Raw genomic sequence first — 20475 nt, 5'->3', positions numbered from 1 at the left:
ATTTTTAAATCAACTTATTTGACTCAATCAGGGTATGACCTAATTCACTAATTTTTCTTCTTGCTTTAAAACATATTTACAACATCTTAACATCATTTTTTATATGCAAATACCATCACAACATATAGCCGATTCATGACCATTTCAATACACATTCAATAATGGTGAAGTTCATTATTTCTTTTGGATAAACTATTAAGAAACAAAATTAAGATTACTAATATAAAAAATTGAACCAGCATGATAGCATGATGGGTCAACTCAAAATCTGGTTGATTTAGGGTTATAATTTTTTGGATTTCACAAAAAAAAAATTAATTCGATTAAAAACTCTAGTTGACATAATTTTCTAAGTTCACCAGATAAAACTTAGTTAAAAAAACCTATTAACTTTTTTTATGACTATCTTTCAATAAATATTATGTTAACTTATTTTTTTTAAAAATAAATAAATTCAATCATTACTCTAAACTCACTCGAATCATCCCTAAATCTGGTTTAATAATTGTGATTGAGAGGCACGTCCACTACTGTTTTGGGCCAATTTTGAGATCCAAATGACTGGAATCAAACAAAAATCCAACATCATATTTTAGAAGGAATCTCGAAAAACATTAACAAACGTACACGTGTGGTATTATCTGTTTAAGGTAACTCGGGATGTCCCATTCTGCTCTGTTCTGTTCTGTCGAAGAAAAAAAAACCCGAGAGAGACAAAGCAAAGGGAGATATTTTTTTTCCTTAAAGAGAGGGGGGGAGAGTGCTCATAACATTAAATAGCTTGCCAAAAAACACACAGATATTGCAGTGTCAGCAGCTAAGGCTAAATAGAGCATTCAAGATTTAGGGTTTTCTCTTTTTGTTATGTTTGTTTCTTTGCTATTTAAGCCTATAAGAATCACTAGACAGCAAATTTCACCTCCTCCTGGTCTTGTTTCTCAACCATTCCTTTCCTTTGCATTGCAGGTAAGTTTCTCTCTCCCTCTTTTTTTTTTTTTAATGTTTTTGCCTTTTTGTGGTTAAATTTTTTTTTTCTTATAGTTGTAGTGTAATGGCACTAAAAAGAAAATTAGGTTTAGCAACCCTTAGCTGTAATATAACAATTTTAATTTTTTTTTAATTTTTTTTGCTTTTGTTATGCATGTGTGTTTGTGCATGTGGTTGTTAAGAGGAGAACAAATGGAAAAGGAGAAAATTAGGGTTTGAACTTTGAATGAATGAGGAAAATGGAGGTTAGGGCGTGTAAAATTTGTGATTATGAGTGATAAGCACCACTCTTGCTCCTTTAATTGTGGTTTTGAACTTGTTTTGCTCTTTGCAAAGGGGGGGTCTTTATGTTAGGATTTTTTATTGGGAAAATGGGCTTTATGTTTTTTTTTTCTTTTCTTATGTGTTGTGTGTAGAATTAGAGATGAGTAATACCAAGGAAAATGAGGACGGATCAGCTCATCAGGCGCCCAGTACTTTAGAGACAGAGCAGCTGATTAACGCACAGGTTCCTGTTGAAAAAGCTGATAATTCTTCTCCTCCTCCTAACCCTGACACTGTGGAAGTTGATGTGCCAGACCCTGTGGATAATGGGAATCCTTCACCTCAGGCTGAGGCAGCTGCTGATAGGAGCACTGGGGAGTTGAATTCCATCCCACAGCAACCCCATCAAGATTCTGCTCCCCCATCTCCATCAGATGATGAAAAAAGTTTAGTCACACCTGAAATTGAATCCGTGGAAGATGTCAAAGCCAATGGAAATAGTGATTTGAAACCTGAAACATGTGCTGGCAATGGAATTGCTATTTCAAGTAGTCATATTGAAACTGCTAAACCCACTGTAGATACTGAAAACAAACCCTCAGACATATCACAGGATACATCTGGTGGTGATCCTGGGGCAGTTCCTAAAGAGAGTAACGAACCTGCTGCACCTCAGGCAGGATCTTCAGACGTTGAAGATAAAGTTGATGACAAGAGAGAATCAGATGATATAGATACATCACCAAAAACTAATGGAAAATTAACACCAAGGCGTTCGTTTCTTCTGGATGAAAACATTGGTGGTAGTGTAACAGGGACAGAAGAGGAACAAAAGGATTTTCTGAGCGAGCTTCATAGTTTCTTTAGTGAGAATGGCATGGAGTTCAAACCTCCCAAGTTCTACGGAGATCTCTTAAACTGTCTTAAGTAAGTTTCTAATGACTAGCGAATTTAATGTTGTTCTTCTGAGATTATTGTCTTTTTTGGAGATACATTTTCTAATATGCACCCTCATATGGTGAAAAGGCTATGGAGATCTGTGATGAGATTGGGTGGCTATGACAAGGTACATATCCTCTTACCCATGATTCAAAACCATTCCCTTTTAAGCGTGCATCTTAAATTAATTTCTTTGTTAGTTATTATTCGTGCTTGGTGTTTATTTGTAAATTTAATAAACTCGATTATATTAGAGCTAGGGCAAAGCATAATAACCCACACAAGCATGCAAATGCATTTAAGTGATTTTGAATACACACAATTTGGAAGTTATTTACATGGAAGTGGAGGCCTTCTGTTTAACCTTCTATTTAATGTCACATAGACAGGAAATTTTAAAAGCTGTCGTTAAATACTTGTGAATCTTAAAGGTGAATGGTGTTTTTCATTCTCATGTTTTATCAAATTATCTTGAATGTAGATTTTGCTGGGGTTGGTCATGCAATTTGAGCTGATTTCTGTTGCTATAATTGCTGGAGATTGTTTCCCAGACACCTTTTATTTTCTTGGAGTCTGTTTCTAATGATCATATATTTGGCTTCTTTCTGATTGACAGGTGACCTCATGTAAGCTGTGGAGGCAAGTAGGAGAGTCCTTTAACCCCCCAAAGTAAGGAGCAATATATATATAATAGTTCAATTGTGTTACTGAATACTGATTGTTCCAAGATCAACCATTTTTCATGTTTTTAAACTCCAGAGCATCTTACATATATTTTCTAGCAGGTTTCTTAAACTAGCATGTGGAGAAAAGTAAAAAAAAAAAAAAAAGATTTGAAAAGCATTGCATTATGCACAACCGTAGGTGATAGTAAGGAAACTATCCAAATCCATGAAACAGTTACTTGGGGTTTGAAAATTAACATTTATGGAACTATTAGACACCATTACAGATTACTTGCTGCTTCCTGACCAACATTTACCATTATTGTCAAGGTTTAAGAAAGAAATATATTTGGATAGAAGATTATTAGAAGATCAACGACATTGTAATACCCATTTCTTTTGTTAAGGAAAGCCAATTTAAGTTCATTTTAATTAGTAAACGATGATAATTGGATATAACTGTCAAGACAGAAACTATGTCTAAGGAAGATCATTGCCCAGCAAGATTATCAATGAAAGGGGAGAATCTAAGACATATGAAGTGAGCCTTTTGGGGAACAGATTAATGATGGTGGGACACAAAAACAGAAAAGAGCCAGATGAAGTATCTGTATAACCAAACACATTGGCTCATCTCTTAGATGCAAAACACTTCACTTCAAATTGCACAAGTTTTTGACTCATCATGGAAACTCCAGAAATCTGGAAACTGAGATTGGTTTTCATAATATTGATTTATATGATGTATATTGGTTCTTTAAGACTTGCAATTAACCATCAAATGGCACATCCACATGTTTACCATGGTACCTTTGTTTCCAGAACAAATGGCCCTTACATTATTTGCCTAGATTTTAATGTCGTTTCCCCCTTTTCACTGCCTTTGCAGGACATGCACTACAGTTTCATGGACATTTCGAGGGTTTTATGAGAAGGTGACTATATGCTGATAACATGTGCATGTACCGCATTACCCTTTGCATTCTTTTTCCTTAATTGCTAATTAGTGGATAGTTTGAACTTTCCATAGATGTGCATATAAATTATAAACATAACTATATGTACATGTTTATGGTCTTGGTATATTGATCGTGGGGAATGGCGCAGAAGGATCCATATAACTGGCCCCAACTAGTTTTGGATTGAGGCATGGTTGTTGTTGTTGTTGTATAATGTTTGTAGTTTATAATATCACTTAAGTTTCTGTTCACTGAGTTGTTGTTTTCTCTTTTTTTTTTACTGTGATATTTCTAATGCAATGGGATATATAGATGTTTAAACTGGGTTCAAAATACTGTCCTTTAAAATATGAATGTAAAATACTGTAAGGGATTATTTTTATTATAAGTACTATTAATGAGGAAATGAGAGTAGAGGTGGAATATGTGTTCGGATAGAAGGGAAAATATTGCCAAAAGAGGGGAGAGCAGTCGGGGAGAGGAAACGGAGAAGAGATGAAAACATCTTGGTTTACAACAAGAAATGGGAAAACATAGATAAATAAAGTAAAAAGTTGGTATTTACACAAAATCAGGCGGAGAAGGAATGATTAAAAAGTTAACTTGAAAAGCATTAGGGAAATTGATTTGTCTGGATAACTTAGCAAATTGATTACCATTTAGCTTGATGATTAATTTAAGCCTGTCTAGATAATTGAAATTTTTGTAACAACATGCGAACATAGTAGAGGCAATATGTAACAGGAGACTACTTATTATTTTCTTTTTTTAATAGTATAAGAATAAGCAATGTCATTATTTTGGGTTCCTAAGTACATGAAATACAGATGTATTACTGAAATCAAGTCACGCCAGATTGATAGTTTTCTCAAGTGGATTGACTTACCTGCTATATAACTTGAACTTGTTTCAAAATACTGAAATATGGCATTTCTGTTTTCTCCGTCCTCTGGTTATCCTTCTCTGGCAACAAATTTTGCTATTATTTTGTGTTTTGTTTGCTTATCTAGTGAAAGTTCTGTTTAAAATTATGACTTATACATGTATGTGTTTCATCAGGTACTCCTTGATTATGAAAGACACATAACAAATGCTGATGCCGGTGAGCTTAGCGTCCCCATTGCTTCCAAGTCTGAGCCCAAGCTGCTGAAACCACCAAAGCTGCCCAAGTCAGAGCCTAAGCATGTTGACAATAAGGTAAATTTCAAACTAACTTGTGGGACTGTATTTTTCAATATAGATCATAACTTTATGATACCTCTTGTTTACTGTTTGGTGGTAATATTTTTAATATACCATGTAAAACTGGTTGGTGTATTGAAGACAAGTGTTTATAATGTATCAAGGTGTGCACAGAAATGTTTGTGGTGTTTTTTTTTTGATAAAGTAAGAAATTCTCATGAAAGAAAAGAATAAGGGTGAGTACAGAAGAAAGATGATGCATTATCCACATGAAAAAAAGGATCAAAGAGCTAACAAAACTCAGCACATTATGGTTTTCCAGTTTCTTTGTATATTAGCTAGAGAAGTTCCTTAAAGACCTCATGAGCTGAAGATCATATTGGAGCTAAAAAACATTTTATCGCACAAAAGCTTCTTTGATAGGTTGTGGTTACTAAATATTTTAGCATTCTACTCCTTATAACACATGCCACATAGCATAATTCCAGAGCATGTTGTAGTTTTTTGCTCTTCCCAAAGCTTTTCAGAAACAGCATAAAGTGTTTGTGGTTGTGGTTGTATAATTTCCAATTTTTCTAGCTTGAATTGGTTTTCCTTTGGTCAGTGTTCAGACTAACTGAAAACTGAACCAACCTTCTGAAATTATTTATGTTGAAGTGACGTGGACTAAATTTTACTGGAGGCTGATCATTCTGAGAATTTGGTGGTTTCGATTTTTTTTCAGTGGACCATTAAACACAAATTCCAGGTATTTGTGGAATCAGATGGTGTACATAATCTACATCTGGCATGATAATTCATAACTTTTTGTGAACATGAATTCTTTTCAGGGCTGACATCATGGTACCATATAGGCCATACCTTTTTTTTTTATGTTACTAAAATGTAAGAATGGTAAGAATTATTATTTATATACAGTTCAGCTGAGTTTAGGCCAGAGAAAAGCCATCCTTTCTCAAAACAGATTAGCCCGGACCATTCACCATTGAAACTTCATTTTATTGATAATACCACCAATAACTAAGTATGTTATTGATACACAATTCAGCTGAGTATAAGCTAGACAAAAACTCATCCATTTCTCAAAAAGGATTAACCTTGACCATTTACCATTGAAAATTCATTTAAAGGTAATGCCATCAAGAGAGATTGGGTTGCTTCTGACTTTTTTGTTTTGTTTTATTGTTTTTATCATTCTACCACAAACGCAAATGCCTGCTAATCCTGTGCCCCATGTTTACTTAAGATGTCATTCTTGTTGTGAAAATGCCTGGCTTGGAGATTGACTCAATATGTACCTAAGGATCTTTGGCTCATTTAGCATGATATTTTCTTTCTTCTTTTTTCACCTTAGGCATTGAGTATCCTCTTCTTTTCATTGTTTTCCTTGTGCCTACATTATCTTTACTTGCTGGTGATATTCAGGCATCGGGATCGGGTAGAACTCGTAGGGATGCTGCAGCACGTGCAATGCAGGGTTGGCACTCACTCCGTTTTCTTGGTAACGGAGAAGTCAGTAGCCCTATCGTTAAGGTCTGTTGAAATCATGTCGAACATTTTTCTGTTTCATTTACGTAGTATATTCGTGCAACCATTGTTTACAGTGATGTATCTGTATTTTGTAGGACAAGAATACTATACCATTGCAAAAGCGTGAAAAGGAGCTAAAAAACCTTGGTGAGTAACAGGTTTATCAATTTCACAATTTGTTACTTCCTAATATGTTGGTAGCTTACAACAATTTTAAAATCTGGACCTTTTGGCTCAGGTTTACTGAAACGTAAGAAACCATCGTATGTGGAACATGCTGTCAAATCTCCACGCTCCAAAAGTGCACGGTTAAGATTCCAGTTACCCAGTTCGTTAGATTTACCCAATGTTATCAAATATTTGTGTTCATGAGAAATACATACTGGCATTGATTCGATTGGCTTGGATTTGTTTTAATAGATTGGATGTGGAGGTGACTGATGTTGGAACCCCAGCTGATTGGGTGAAGATCAATGTACAGAAAACAGTAAGTTATTGCATGAATCTTTTCCCCATTAGAGGGCGACACTGAGATCTGTACTATTTCTAATTTGGAACGATAATTATGTCTACAGGAAGATAGTTTCGAGGTGTATGCTTTAGTTCCAGGTCTCCTCCGTGAAGAGGTGAGTACCAAATTCTTGTTTCTGTCTTCATTTTTACATCAGTTTACATATAGTTCTCATCTTATCATGGAAAGTAATCTGATGTTGTTTATCAGCTGATTTAGAGATTCTTGCCCAATTAGAAAGCACCTCTTTACCTTGCCTGGTAGCTTGATTATAATTAAGTAGAACGCAAAGTTGCCAAGGCCATTTCTACACTCATGGTGAACTGCTTTACATTATCTATAGATAGTGGGTGCCTAGTTTTTGTATACCGCCACCTTGATGAGCATGCTGCCACAAGATTGCCTCTGAATCGATAAAGAGTCCAGCCTCATGTTATACTTATTTCAGAGATATAAGAATGCGTCTGCAAGATTGGACATGAAAAAAATATTTTTGTTATGACTTTCTGGTAGTGTTTTAGATGTCAATCCATTGCTTTCTAGTCGATATATATCACTTTTTTGTTGAAACTAGAAACACCAACATTTATGTGGATGATATCATGCGAGACATCACTAAATGTGTTATGACCTTGTAATTTTGCAAAATCAGGTACGGGTTCAATCAGATCCAGCGGGGCGCGTGGTAATCAGTGGTGAACCAGAGCACGAGGATAATCCTTGGGGTGTCGCACCATTCAAAAAGGTACTTGTTCCTTTTCTGTTTTGCAATGCCTGTTATTTTCCATGCTAGGGTAGATAGAGTAGATGATACAATCCTTGTAAGCATGTTTCATGGTTTTACCTGTTGATGAATAGCAAATACTAGCTATTTAACGCGGGTTATAATTTTTTTTATAAAAATACCTGGTATGCAGGTTGCTTCGACGTGTTATTTTACGTAAAAAATTCAAAGTGTAAATTGAAAAACCTATGCAAGAAAAATCAAGATATTCCATAACATAAAATGAGACATATATCTGATTGTGTTTATTGATTTATTTTAAAAAATAAACTTTATTTGTATAAAAAAAATTATAGATGAATTAGAATAATACATCGAAAAATGAAATAGAAACAAAACAACTAGAAAAAACTTAAATTCAAAAAAGACATGCAAAAATCGTGATCTAGGTCATGAGACCGAGATAAACCTATTGAAAAAACTTGAAGATAATCACAAAACAAATATTAAAAAAAAAAATTAATGCAGAACAACAAGATTGTACGAAGTTGAATTCTCAACAAATTAAATGTCGAAAGATGAAACCAAGGAAAAAAATTAATTACTCAAAATGATTGAAAAAATAAGGGTGAGAAAAACATTAATTAGAAGGATACAAATTTTCAATTGGGAGGGTTGAATTGAAAAATAGCTTTAATAAAAGGGAAAAAAACCAAAAGAATGAGGATCAAATTGAAAAAAATAAAACAATAGAAAATTTGATTGAAGGATAAAATTGAAACAAAAAAGCTTCTACAAAACTACAAGGGATAAAATAAGAAATTAAAAAAAATGAGGACCGAAATGAAAAACCAAACACATGAAAAATTGCAATTGAAGGACTAAATTGAAAAGAATAAAAACTTGTATAAATGAAAAGGGAACTAACTAAAAAATTAATAGAATGAGGACTTAAATTGAAAAGTAAGAAACAAAGAAGACAGGTGGTGTACATTACCTGTCAAGAGAGAGAAGGGGAAAAAAATCAAACGATCACCGGCGACAATTCGACCATCGTAAGTTGTCATACGCCACTCCAAATAGAAGAGGACACGGCGGAAGGCTAGTTACTTCTACTGGGTGGAGTCACATGCGCGGACGCCACCCACACGTTGGGGCTTGTCGAGCATGTTCTAGCAGCTTTAAGCATTAAAAAATTCAAAAAAAAAATCGTGAATACCAAAATGCTTTTCATGACCCCGACAATTACACAAAATACTCATATGATAAGTATAAAATTACCCCAAATGCTAAGCTTATGTTTTGTCTCTTCTAAGGTTAAAGAAGTAATTGTATTGTACATTAAAAATTGAAAACTTTAAAACACCCTTATCCATTAGCGCAATAATTTTTAACTACGAGGCAAGTTTATATTTTTACTGTTAAGAAGCTTATGCAAACTCTTGGTCAATAGTTCTATATTTTGTTGATTTTAAATGCCAAAGAGAATTTTTACTATGCAAATAAAAAGACATCAACACCCTCACCCAAAACACATTTTAGTTCTATATTTTGCGGTCAATAGTTAACAAAGGTAATTTTATTATAGCCAAGACACATTTTACCGTGATTTGGGCCACAGCAAAACACCCACCCACGCCATTTAGTTTTTTAGGTAATTTGATTGCCGAACTCATTTAAGACTTGCTAGATTTTGCTATATATTTCCTTGTGGAGTGACTAAGATCGGCATTGATTTCAGGTTGTCAGCTTACCCTCGAGGATTGATCCGCATCAGACAACAGCAGTGGTCACCCTGCATGGACAATTGTACGTCCGTGTCCCATTTGGGCAGCCAGACTAAGCAGTTGAAAAATGTCGTCCATGGCTGTTAATGACTCCCAGTTAGGGAAGTGAATTGTTGGAACTGAATGGATTTCAGTCATGGTTGTGATTGTCTTTTATTAGATTAGCAGAACCTAACTGTGTTAATGCTATCAAGGTAGGAGGCTTGTCTTTTAATTCAACTCGAGTTCTCAACGGCACTTGTTACATGTCTAGCCTCGGTTTTATCCAAATTAAACCTACATATTTTCACAATGGTTCTACCTTGTTGCTCTCTGATCTCCTTTACTATGATCTTCCAAATTGGAATCTTGAATTATTTCTCCCCTGTGCTGATTCTTGATTAACAGGATTAGGATTAATTATTAGTTACTCTTTCAAAATCCCAGCTCAGAAATTTCATGCGTCACGATTTTCCCTGAAAAATTGGGGGGGTATAAATTAAGCCCTAAGACTCATCCCTGACAACAACCTAGCTCTGAGGTTTCTAGCCAGCCAATCACCATGAAACCAAAATATGAACGCGATGCCAACGGGAGAAGAAGCACCAATATGAACTTATTTCCCATCACTGTGTGATACTACACAGCGGAGCAGCTTACCATTCAAGGATCCATTGTTGCGTGAAACAATTGTTGCTGGTGCAATTTTTGAGAAAGTCTAAAGGAAAAACAGCTCGGGAAAGAACAGAAGGGGTTGAAGATGGATTTCCGAGAGTCAGGCAGCACAAAATATGCCATTTGGCCATGGTAGTGTATGCATCACGGAGACATGGGTAAAAACAAGAAACGAACTGAAGTTACGCAACAACAAAAAATTGCACTATAACCAATCTGTGTGAGGTTACATACAATTTTATACATGCGTCAAGGGCACCACCATCCCCACGAACCAATATATATATTTTTTTTTTGGCACAATGAAGCAATAAATGATAAGACACACAGCAAAATCATGGAGAAAAAACATGTTAAACTTCAAAATATTCAGAATTCCTCCATTAGAAAAGGGTGGGTGACGACCTCTAAGTAGCAGTCACCATTGACGCCAAGTCCAATTCTTCATCAGAGTCAATCACATCTTCATAATTATAATAAGCATTCACCTGCAATGGAGAGCGAATTTAGGACCTTGCTTAAGCAATGGGCAGCCCATTAAAGAGAATCAATCAGTCTGCTAGTTTCTGGGACATTGGTGAAAATTCATACCACTGGTCTCGGAGTAATTGCTTCGAAAGTGTGGAACTCCGGAACATCAAAATAAGGGGGTTTTAGGACAATATATGCTCCTTTATTGTTGAATCTATCCTCAGTTGCCTAAAAAACAAAATAATTTGTTACAAAAATAATAAAATGCGGCAAAAGTAATGTTAAATTTTGCTTGGTCAATCAAATGATATCCATTAGTTTCATCTGGCCAAGTAAATCAACCTGTGTAATGATATTTAATAACTAATTCAAGTCTTTTTTCACATCATCAACATCAAACAAAGTTAAAAGCGATGGAGGGAATGTGTTCTATTTAGAGAAGAATCTGCCTCTTCAGAAGCTCAAGCCAGATTGATTATCTAATGTAGATCCCTAATATGATTAACATGGAAACAGGGTTTAAAATAATGTCCAATATGCATAATGTTTCCCTATGACAGGATGTTAAATATATCAAAACCAGGAAATTAAGATGTCAATTTGGAAATCATATCTCCCAAGAAAACATAGCTCACAGTTTCTCTATGGAAGCCAAACAAGAACATATACAAAAGCTTAACATCTCCAAACGTGTAATTCAGCGCAAGGTTAAGATACCATCATGGAACCCATGCTCGACCCTAAATGTATCAGATATTTGAAGCCAAAGGATGCAAAACTGTCTTTCCTAGATGAGATTGGAGATCTTGTATGAAATTCAAAAGGTATAGGAGAGAAGAATTGTAAAAAAACCTGAAATTGTGGATAGTCTGGAGCACTAAAGAGAGTAATCAGCTTTCCTGATGGTACAACATGATCTATGGTGTACCCTACATCCATTCCTCCAAGACCCGGCCTTTTTTCCCTTGCATCAGGGCCTTCATGTGATCTGATGATTAGCTAAGGCAACACAACATGAACCATTAACTACAGTGTCAATTCTTGAATAGTAAAACATCATCTTGATAGTACCATGAATTGCTGAAATAGTGAAATGCATGACATAGATAAAAATGCAAGAACACATAATCTTCTATTGTTCATAAATGCAGAAAACAGACCAATTCTTCTTAAATTTGTGAACATAAATTGCCAAAAGTGCTCAAAGTCCAAAGTAACAATTGATAAATTTCCTCTTCAATATAATGTCAAATTGGACCAGTATCACGATTGAAACACGTGAGTAAAAGAAAAGGAATCATCATATCAACATCACACGAATAGAAAGTTTCTTATAGTTCTGATTGGGGATAGGTCGTTTATTTTAAACTCTATGCTTGAAAAAATTAAAATTGAGCATTTGAAGAAGTAGTAAGATTTCCCAACATTTCAATAATGAGAATAAACCAATGCAATCACGTCAACTTAAACGCAAATTTGAGCTTGCACAACCTTTAGTTGGAACTTCTTTAAAAAATCTTCAGTACAATCAGGTCCCCATAATAAACCAATGCCTCTCTCTGTATTTGGTGACAGTCCAGATTTCATTGTTGGATCCGACCATAAAACATCTCCAGGAATTAAGTTCAGACCTTCCCATGGAGGGTCAAGAACTGATCTTCGCGCTTTGGATAACTCCTCCAAAGAACCAAGACATAATGGTTTGGTTTCAGAATTTAAAGTTATTCTTCGATTCTTCTTTCCCTTTGATCTCTTCAATGGAGTGATGGACACACTGCGGAAAAGTCCTCCGTGAGCAGTATATACATGTCCAGCTATAATAGAGGCCAAGGGAAGGCCTTCAAAGCAGCCCAAACACTTCCGATAAACATGCTTACCTTTATCGCCATACTTCGCCAAAACTTCTTTCTCAAAACCATAAACAGATGTGCAATACTTGGATTCATGATTGCCACGGAGGAGATATACCCTCTGAGGCAAAAATACCTAAGCAAGATACCAATTCATAAACATTACTCAATTGACCAAAAAAAAAAAGATTTGAGTTTTTTTAAGTAAGAATACATGATTTAGAAAAGAGGGGAAAAATAAATAACAGATAAACATCTGTGCATGTAAACAGAATATTAATAAAGAGTGGAAAACATGGAGCTTGGACATCTAGCATACTCAAAAGAATATTAATGAAGAGTACTAATTTTAAAAGGTAAAGTAAGCCTAGGTTGAACAAGGAAAGCATGGAACTTGGACATTTAGCAAACAATGAAGTAGTTATTTAACTGAAGCAAGCACCACCTGCCCGCCACATCTCTAGTACCTTAGCAATATGAAGTCAATTGAATTTTTACAACCAAATGTCAAATTTGGGGCCTAAAGTTTTTTTTTTTTCACTTTGTGCAAGTACGACAAAGAAAATGACAGCAATAACAAACAAATCCACAATTCCATATAGCAAAATCCTCCCTGTCTAACAGTTCTTTTTTTTTATCAAAAGAGCATTTATCACCCCATATCAACCTTAAATTGTCTTAAGATTACACAAATAGCCCAGAAAGATTAGAAACTTGGTATTATAACTAAGGTTGGATGATATATTGGCTTATAGCTTAATAAGAAGTGGGCATGTAACATCACTAACAAGAAAGAAAAGAGGCCATTTAGTTTGAATCTAAAATACTTGGTTAAAATAAGCCTAAAATAAAAGCAAAAAAGAGTATCTTTAAGGAGGGATTTTCACACCCGTGCACTCTCTCACAGACACCACTGGCATTTTCTCTCTCCCTGGATCTTTCCTCTTCACTCATTGAACCTGTTGATTGATCCCTCCCTCCACCATCTTCCTCCAAGGTGTATCTGGTTTGAAGCTTGGACCAGTTCCCATAAAAAAAACCATTTCATGATCTTATTTTGCGGTATATAAGGTGTATCCAAAATTCCATTCAAGACCACTTAGGTAATGTTTGGGATTGTGATAGCGATTGATTTTCAAAAATATTTTTTTGTTTGGAAATGCATCAACATGAAGTTTTTATTTATTTTTTAAAATTTATTTTTGATACCAACACGTCAAAACTAGCCCATCAAAACGATCCAAAATCATAAAAAAAAATCAAGTAAAAATCAAAAATTTTCAAAAACACTTTTTTTAACGCAAAAACAATCACACTTTTATTGTCCTTCGTCTACCATTCATGATCCAATCAAAGGTACTAACTTACTAATCCATGATGATTACATAACGGTAACACTATTATCATCATCAACCAACAATCATACTTCACAACATTTAAGTGCTTTATGTGATTCTAAGAAGATACTCTCCTAATACACCTAGACTGCCTACCACGCTATAATCACTCGGCACTAACTCATCGTGTTCATAGTAAACAACGGATATAAATTGAATCGCACCACACTGCTTGAAAGAGTTTATAATAAATTGCTACATTTCTCCGAATTCGAGTACCTTCAAGCACTCTTTAGCTTCCCATTATCAATTATCGTTACACTGATCTAGCCACACATAACTGACTTAAGCATCTGAGCGAGTTTCCACCGGAGACAACCCCGACCCAACTCACCCCAAGTCTCCATTTTTGTATATTTTCGACCACTTCCACTCTCATTAAATACCATCCAAGTATCTCACATTTTCTTCATAAATAAAAAAGAGAAAATCTTTCAAGAAAGAGAATCAGAATTCTTGATGACAGTATTGTTTAAGAGAAAATTACCTTCCAAGCTAACAAGAGCAAGAAAGTCTCAAGACCCCAAGCTCCTCGATCAACATAATCTCCATTAAACACAAAAAAACGATCTTCACAAGGAAACCCAGCATCTTGCAACAAAAAATTGACATCATGAAGTTGCCCATGAACATCTCCTACAACTACAACTCTTGAATTATCATTACATTCATCGATTCTGACACAATTAGGCTCTTTGTGAAGAATTTTCGAGGCGGTGAGGACTAGAGTGTCAAAGACGGGAACAGGGAGGACTAAAGGAAGTTCAGATGGAGAGAGGTTTTTGGAAGACCAATCAAAGGCGGAAATGAGGTTTTGGATCCAGTCGAGGGTGAGGGAAGAATCGGCAGGCCATGAGAGAGGGATCTGAACTGGTGGTGGGGTTGGACCTTCTGGGGTGGAGGTTGTTGTTGTCGTGGAGGAGGTGGTGGTCGTAGCTTCGTCTGGTGAATTGGTGGCGGTGGCGGTGGCGGTGGCGGGATCTGACGGAGGGCCAGATGGCAATGAATCTGACATGGTCCTTCTTTGGAGGGGTGTTTCCGAGACTACGGTCGGTGTATAAAAATTGCGTGTCTCCGGTCAAAGCTAAAAATTACTGTTGAATTTAATGTTTTTTACTTTTCAGTTTTACTTTTTACCGGATTTATGATGTTTTATTTTACCTGGTTTTCATGCATAGATGTTAATGTATCTTATCACTACTACTAGAGTATTTTTATTTTATATGGATTTTTCTCATGTGTTTTTGTACATAAAAAATCTAAAGTAAAATTTAAAAAATTCATCCATATTTCTAATTAAACAAATTAGAAACTATTTATGTAACAAAAAAATTATCAAGCTTGATTTCTACCTGGCTAATGTTAATTAGTTAAACTTGTAATCCGGGTCATGAACTCAGTTGAGTTTAATAATTTATTTTTATAAATTTTTTATCCAAAATAAACGCCTATAAAATTAAAAACCAACAAAATATCAAAATGATTGGGAAAAAAATCAAAACAAAAAAAATTATATTTCTCAATTAATAATTAATCAAATATTAAATGATTAAATTAAAAAAAAATCAAGAAAGAAAATGCAATTGTAATGGATAAAAAAAATAATAAAAAAAGCAAAATAGGCCTAGTTTCTCTAGCTAGGGAAGGCCCAAAGATCTTGGGCCTCTAAAAAAAGCATTAGGCATGCGGGCTTAAAGCAACCCACACACCTGGGTGTTTTTTTTAATTCCTTAATGGGTAGATGACATGCTTTGAAAAACAAAAGTAGGCGATATGTCACTTGCACTGCCCACATTTCAGCAATCTCTTGTCATCGAAAAATGCTCATTTCCAACCATATTTTAATTTGAAAAAAAAAAACACCTTAAATACCTTGTAAAACATATTCATAACTTTTAGCAACCCAAAAACTAACTCTAAAACTCATAATCAATTCGAAATTAAAATTCTTTTTTTGTTCAGATCTACCATTTCAGGCAAGTTTAAGGAGGAAAAAAAACCTTATATAAACTTTCTCATCAAAAGAAACTCATTGACACCAAAAACATTGTTTTCATGGTCGAAAACGGTCTTATCCAAGACTTTCTTTCTCTAGCATCAGAATTTGACCACTTTCTCTCTTCTCTTTTAAATCAGGGATCAAAAAATAAGAAAAATAAAGTTTGGGACTAAAATTAAATTTCATAAATTGTTAAAAACTAAAAGTTTATAATTTGAAAAGATGGAGGACTAAAGTTTACGTTTATTTCCAAGTTTATAAAAACCATCTATTTTTATCGTGTTTTTCATTTTAGTCCCTTATTTTTTAATCTTGGCCTTCATTAATAAATGAGCTTTAATTGGCCAATAATTTGAGCCTATAAAGGTGTAATAAAAAAAAGGAAAAAAAAAAGAACAGGGACAAAAAAAATAGACATGTCACTATAACAATCCACGGTAATTTATTCATTGGTGAATAGTGGTTTGGGGAACAATATTTTTTCTATGTCTTTTAGAGTATTTCTTAACTAGTTTTTTGTACTTGCATGACGCCGTTAATCTTAAAAGTAATATAAAGATATTAGGAAGTTAAAACTTTGATGCATGCTAGTTAAAAAGATAAATTTCTAAAATATTATAATATTAATATATTAGATGGCATATTGTTTTTTTTTAAAAAAAAAAACTAAGATGGCGGCACATTAAAATCTACCTAGATCAACCATTATTAACCTGCGAAACTCATGATTCGGGGTAGGAAAATTTGATAACCCTATGAAATATATACTAAAACAACTTAGGAAGGTCAATCATGATGAATCAAATATTGAAGGTCAAAAAATAAAAACTAAATCTAAATAAAGGACCACAAAAAAAAAACGACTCAGTAAACCTAGATTAATGGTCAGCGCTATACCATATGCTGAGAAAATCTTAACCAGACAAAAAAAAAGAAGAGGTTAGGGCAACGTAAGTGTTTCTAAATAAGTAAGAAAAATACGAGACTCGTGTCACTGAGTCATTTGGGTTTTATAAGATCATTTAATTTAAAAATAATTGGAAAAAAAAGAAACCCTAATTTAATAATATGAAAAACCAAGCAAACTTGGGTGAATCTTATAAGCATAAGTTAATCTCTTAAATTCAATACCCGTGAAATCTTAGACTTGAGTTTAATAAAGAAGTTCAACTCCCAACAAAAAAAAATAACAATCAAAACAATGAAAATCAAATATGGGAGATTAAAAAATTAAAGGATGAAATTGAAAATAATTTTCAATTTGAAATAATTAATTAAAATAAAAGGGACTAAATCCAAAGAAAAAATAAATTGAAGGGATTTTTTGATTTGTTTAGGGGCAGCACGCTAAATGAGGTGGGAGGGGAAAGAAATTACAATCAACACTGAATTAGTTGGAACTGCAATACACACACCGCCCATATAAGTTGCCACCGTCAAGATGAACTAGAAAACACCCTAGAAAACCATTTTTGGCCATCGTAAACTACCACACGAGTCACTTGAATTTGTCAGGGCAACTTACACGCGCCAGGCACTTTTTGTATTTTTTATATTAATTAAAATACCAATTTGCCCCTAATACTACATTAAAATTAAGAGAAAAAAGATGAAAATACTAATAAGCCCCTGAATAGAAGGTTGATTTAAAAAAAAATATATAAGGGCTATATAGCCATTACAGTATGCTTAGAAAATTGAAAAATCCAATGAACCCTTAGACCCAATTTAACAAACCTTTTTGCCTTTAAAGACATTTAAGTAATGCCAAAAAAATAGGGAACCAAGCTATTACTAATTCAATCAATAATGATCTATAAAGCCCATGAAAAGATTAAATTACCCATATAAAAAGCTTTGTACTTTTTGGTTATAAGAGCAAAATTCACTATTTCCAATTAATAATGGTTTATCTTTTGGGCTACAGTGATTTTTCCACGTGGCTTAGTTTATGTTAATCTATTATCCTTATACGGGGTGGTTGTGATCTTTTCAAACCAATTTTCACTTATGCAGGTAAGTATGTTTTTTGGTTAGTGACATGGCAGGATAAACAAGCCGAGTTAGCCTGTGGCATTGCTCGAGCTCGGGCCTGTGGCATTGCTCAACACCTTACCCCTGAGATTTCTGACTGAACCTAGGCTCCGCGCGCAGGGCTGGCTCCCTATTTAGGTCTAGGCATTGCACCTCACCCGTCACCCCAATACCAATCACGACTCACGACATCATGCCCTTTAGGCTCAGCCATCGCGTCTAAGCCTAATTCATGGCGCCTCTTAAGCCCATACATCGTGACATGGGTCAGTCTCGGGCATTGTTTGGCTATGGTTTTATATCATGGCCCAACACCCACCTTGTGGTTGAATTTAAAGAAGGAAAAGGCATATAAACAAGCATATGTTGCCTACAAACCACAGCTTGTCCTTATAGAATCAATTTAATTTAATTTAATTATATATTTTTCATGCTTGAAAATATAAAAATTAAAATAATCCAAAACTTGTGTCGAAATTACAAGCAAAAAACTAATTTTCATTTCCAATATAACGCGGTTTCATCCTTTAATGCTTTAATGGTCCAAAAATCGTTTTGCCCCCACACAAAAGATAAAGACGTCAAATAGCTTAAAATAGAAAAAAACTAAGTGTGGTGGCTATCTGCAATCCATGTGGTCTTGAGGAATGCTTTTCTATCAAATTTATGTAGAATTTCTGAGTCCCAATGTTTAGATATAAATTAAATTATAAGAATGATTCATCCATTTAAACTAGCTATAGCCACACCAATGAATATAGAAGTTTTTTTAAAATAAAATCATGAAAATTATTTAAAAATTACCCTTTTATTCTCATCAAAAGCATAACATTTATATATCATTTAAAAAAAATTAATTAAAACTTTACTTCTTGATATAATATTTAAATATTGAGAATTATGTACAGAAAAAATTTAATCTTTTCTTCGTGAAATGGAGATCCTAAAACAGCATTGACTGATTCTATAAAGAAAATATTAAAATTTTAATTTGAATTTAGTTTTTAAATTTGAAATAAGGTGAGTTCTATTAATCTCATTCATAAAATTATCTTAAGTTTTTGTGTAGAAGTTTTTTCAAATATACACATACCATAGCATGTTATATTGAATATTTAATCGTCTTATTTATTTTATATACATCATAGACACGCTTTTAAACATGAATTATAGATGAATAACCATCTCAAGAACCAAAACATATGAAAGAATTGAGAAATGTAAATGGTAATATTCATACTAGGAATGCCCTCTGCTCCTAATTAACTCCTTACTACTTGACTATTATCACCTGAGTTAGTAAAATACTTATTATATATTCAAAAAAAAAAGGCAAATGCGGGGGTGTTTGGGATATTCATAGATGATTAGATATTGCTTTTCAAAGTATTTTTTTGTTTAGAAATACATTAAAATAATATATATTTTTATTTTTAAAAATTTATCAAAACTATCTAAAAATATATATATAAAACTAATTTAAAAAATATATATCAAAATCTTTATAAAAAAAAACACAGCCTAGGGACAGCGCCGAACACCCCGTAGTGTGAAAATGAAAAGGGGAGAGGCTATAGCCATTTTCCAGAAGCACAGGTAAGGGGGCTGGGAGGCGTATCTCTTGTGTACACGAGAGTGAACTTTCCAGGTGATGCCTCGTGGACAAATATAGGGTGCAGATTTTCTGGGCTGCCTGCCTCCGCAAGACAACAGAAATTGAATCAAACACTAATAATAGCCATACATTTCGTTTACTTTCAAAATGTTCTTAATTGAAACACTCTAACTGGATACAAATTGCAACAAGTCTTCATATTTTACTTGGACTTCAAATTATTTAAGCCTCCTGGTCAAACTGGTTTTAAAGCTCAAATTCCATGGCTGCCAACATTTTTTGTGGAGGGAATTCGCTCAAGTAGTTGTAGTTGCCTTTACGCATCTGATTCAAACTGATTATAAAAAAATATTCTTTTTATAAAATATCCCACAAGTGCAGTAGGCGAGAAAAAGAAAGGGGATCATATTTATCCCAATGAGAGAAATAGTATTATAAGCAAAATCTTACAAAAAGAAAAGAAAAGGAGATTCTTGGTTGAGTATCTCACCAACCCTATATTTTTTATATAAAAAAAAAGATTCACAAAGATGCAGAAATTCCCATTTGAATCCTTTCATTCATGTCCATTTACAAACTTCGTCTAAGAAATTTTATGTTTTAAGATCTCAAATATTCTAACCAAGAGCCCGTTGGACTGGAGGATTTGAAGCTCATATAAAACCTTAAAGATTTGAAAAATTAAAACCCAGTTAAGACAAAGAAATCTCTGACGTTTTGATTAAGATTGGGATTATAGTTTGAAGAGTATATTTAATTAAGTTTTAACCCTTTTTTCTAATCGGTCATTCCAAACGACTTTGAATTGAATTTCTTTCGTGGAAATTACTCTCTAGCTTAGCAATACACAAGAAAAGGAAGCATTTTTTTATCACAGAAAAAGGAAGCAAATCGCACCGCTGTCTTC

The 20475-nt window shown here is 34.1% G+C and overlaps 2 protein-coding genes across 2 annotated transcripts; one reads left to right on the top strand and one right to left on the bottom strand.

Moving 5' to 3' along the window:
- The first annotated feature begins 643 nt into the window (after positions 1-643).
- LOC7489055 (AT-rich interactive domain-containing protein 6) lies at positions 644-9840 on the top strand. The gene is made up of 13 exons (XM_052445168.1): positions 644-966; positions 1404-2178; positions 2278-2317; positions 2807-2859; positions 3745-3790; positions 4874-5011; positions 6422-6529; positions 6622-6673; positions 6765-6834; positions 6947-7013; positions 7102-7152; positions 7690-7782; positions 9503-9840. Exons 2-13 carry the CDS (start codon positions 1412-1414, stop codon positions 9602-9604), a joined length of 1587 nt encoding a protein of 528 aa, XP_052301128.1. The 5' UTR covers positions 644-966; positions 1404-1411; the 3' UTR covers positions 9605-9840.
- A 544-nt stretch (positions 9841-10384) lies between these two features.
- Positions 10385-14990, bottom strand: LOC7454996 (serine/threonine-protein phosphatase 7). Its single transcript, XM_002316991.4, has 5 exons — positions 14408-14990; positions 12165-12659; positions 11526-11672; positions 10794-10901; positions 10385-10690 (listed from the first exon to the last, which is right to left on the bottom strand). The coding sequence occupies exons 1-5, from the start codon at positions 14933-14935 to the stop codon at positions 10610-10612; spliced, it is 1359 nt and encodes a 452-aa protein (XP_002317027.3). The 5' UTR covers positions 14936-14990; the 3' UTR covers positions 10385-10609.
- Between the last annotated feature and the right edge of the window lie 5485 nt (positions 14991-20475).

Source organism: Populus trichocarpa, chromosome 11 (genome assembly GCF_000002775.5).
Source record: "Populus trichocarpa isolate Nisqually-1 chromosome 11, P.trichocarpa_v4.1, whole genome shotgun sequence".
NCBI lineage: Eukaryota > Viridiplantae > Streptophyta > Magnoliopsida > Malpighiales > Salicaceae > Populus > Populus trichocarpa.
The sequence above is the reverse complement of the archived record's forward strand: the minus strand, read 5'-3'. Positions and strand labels throughout refer to the sequence as shown.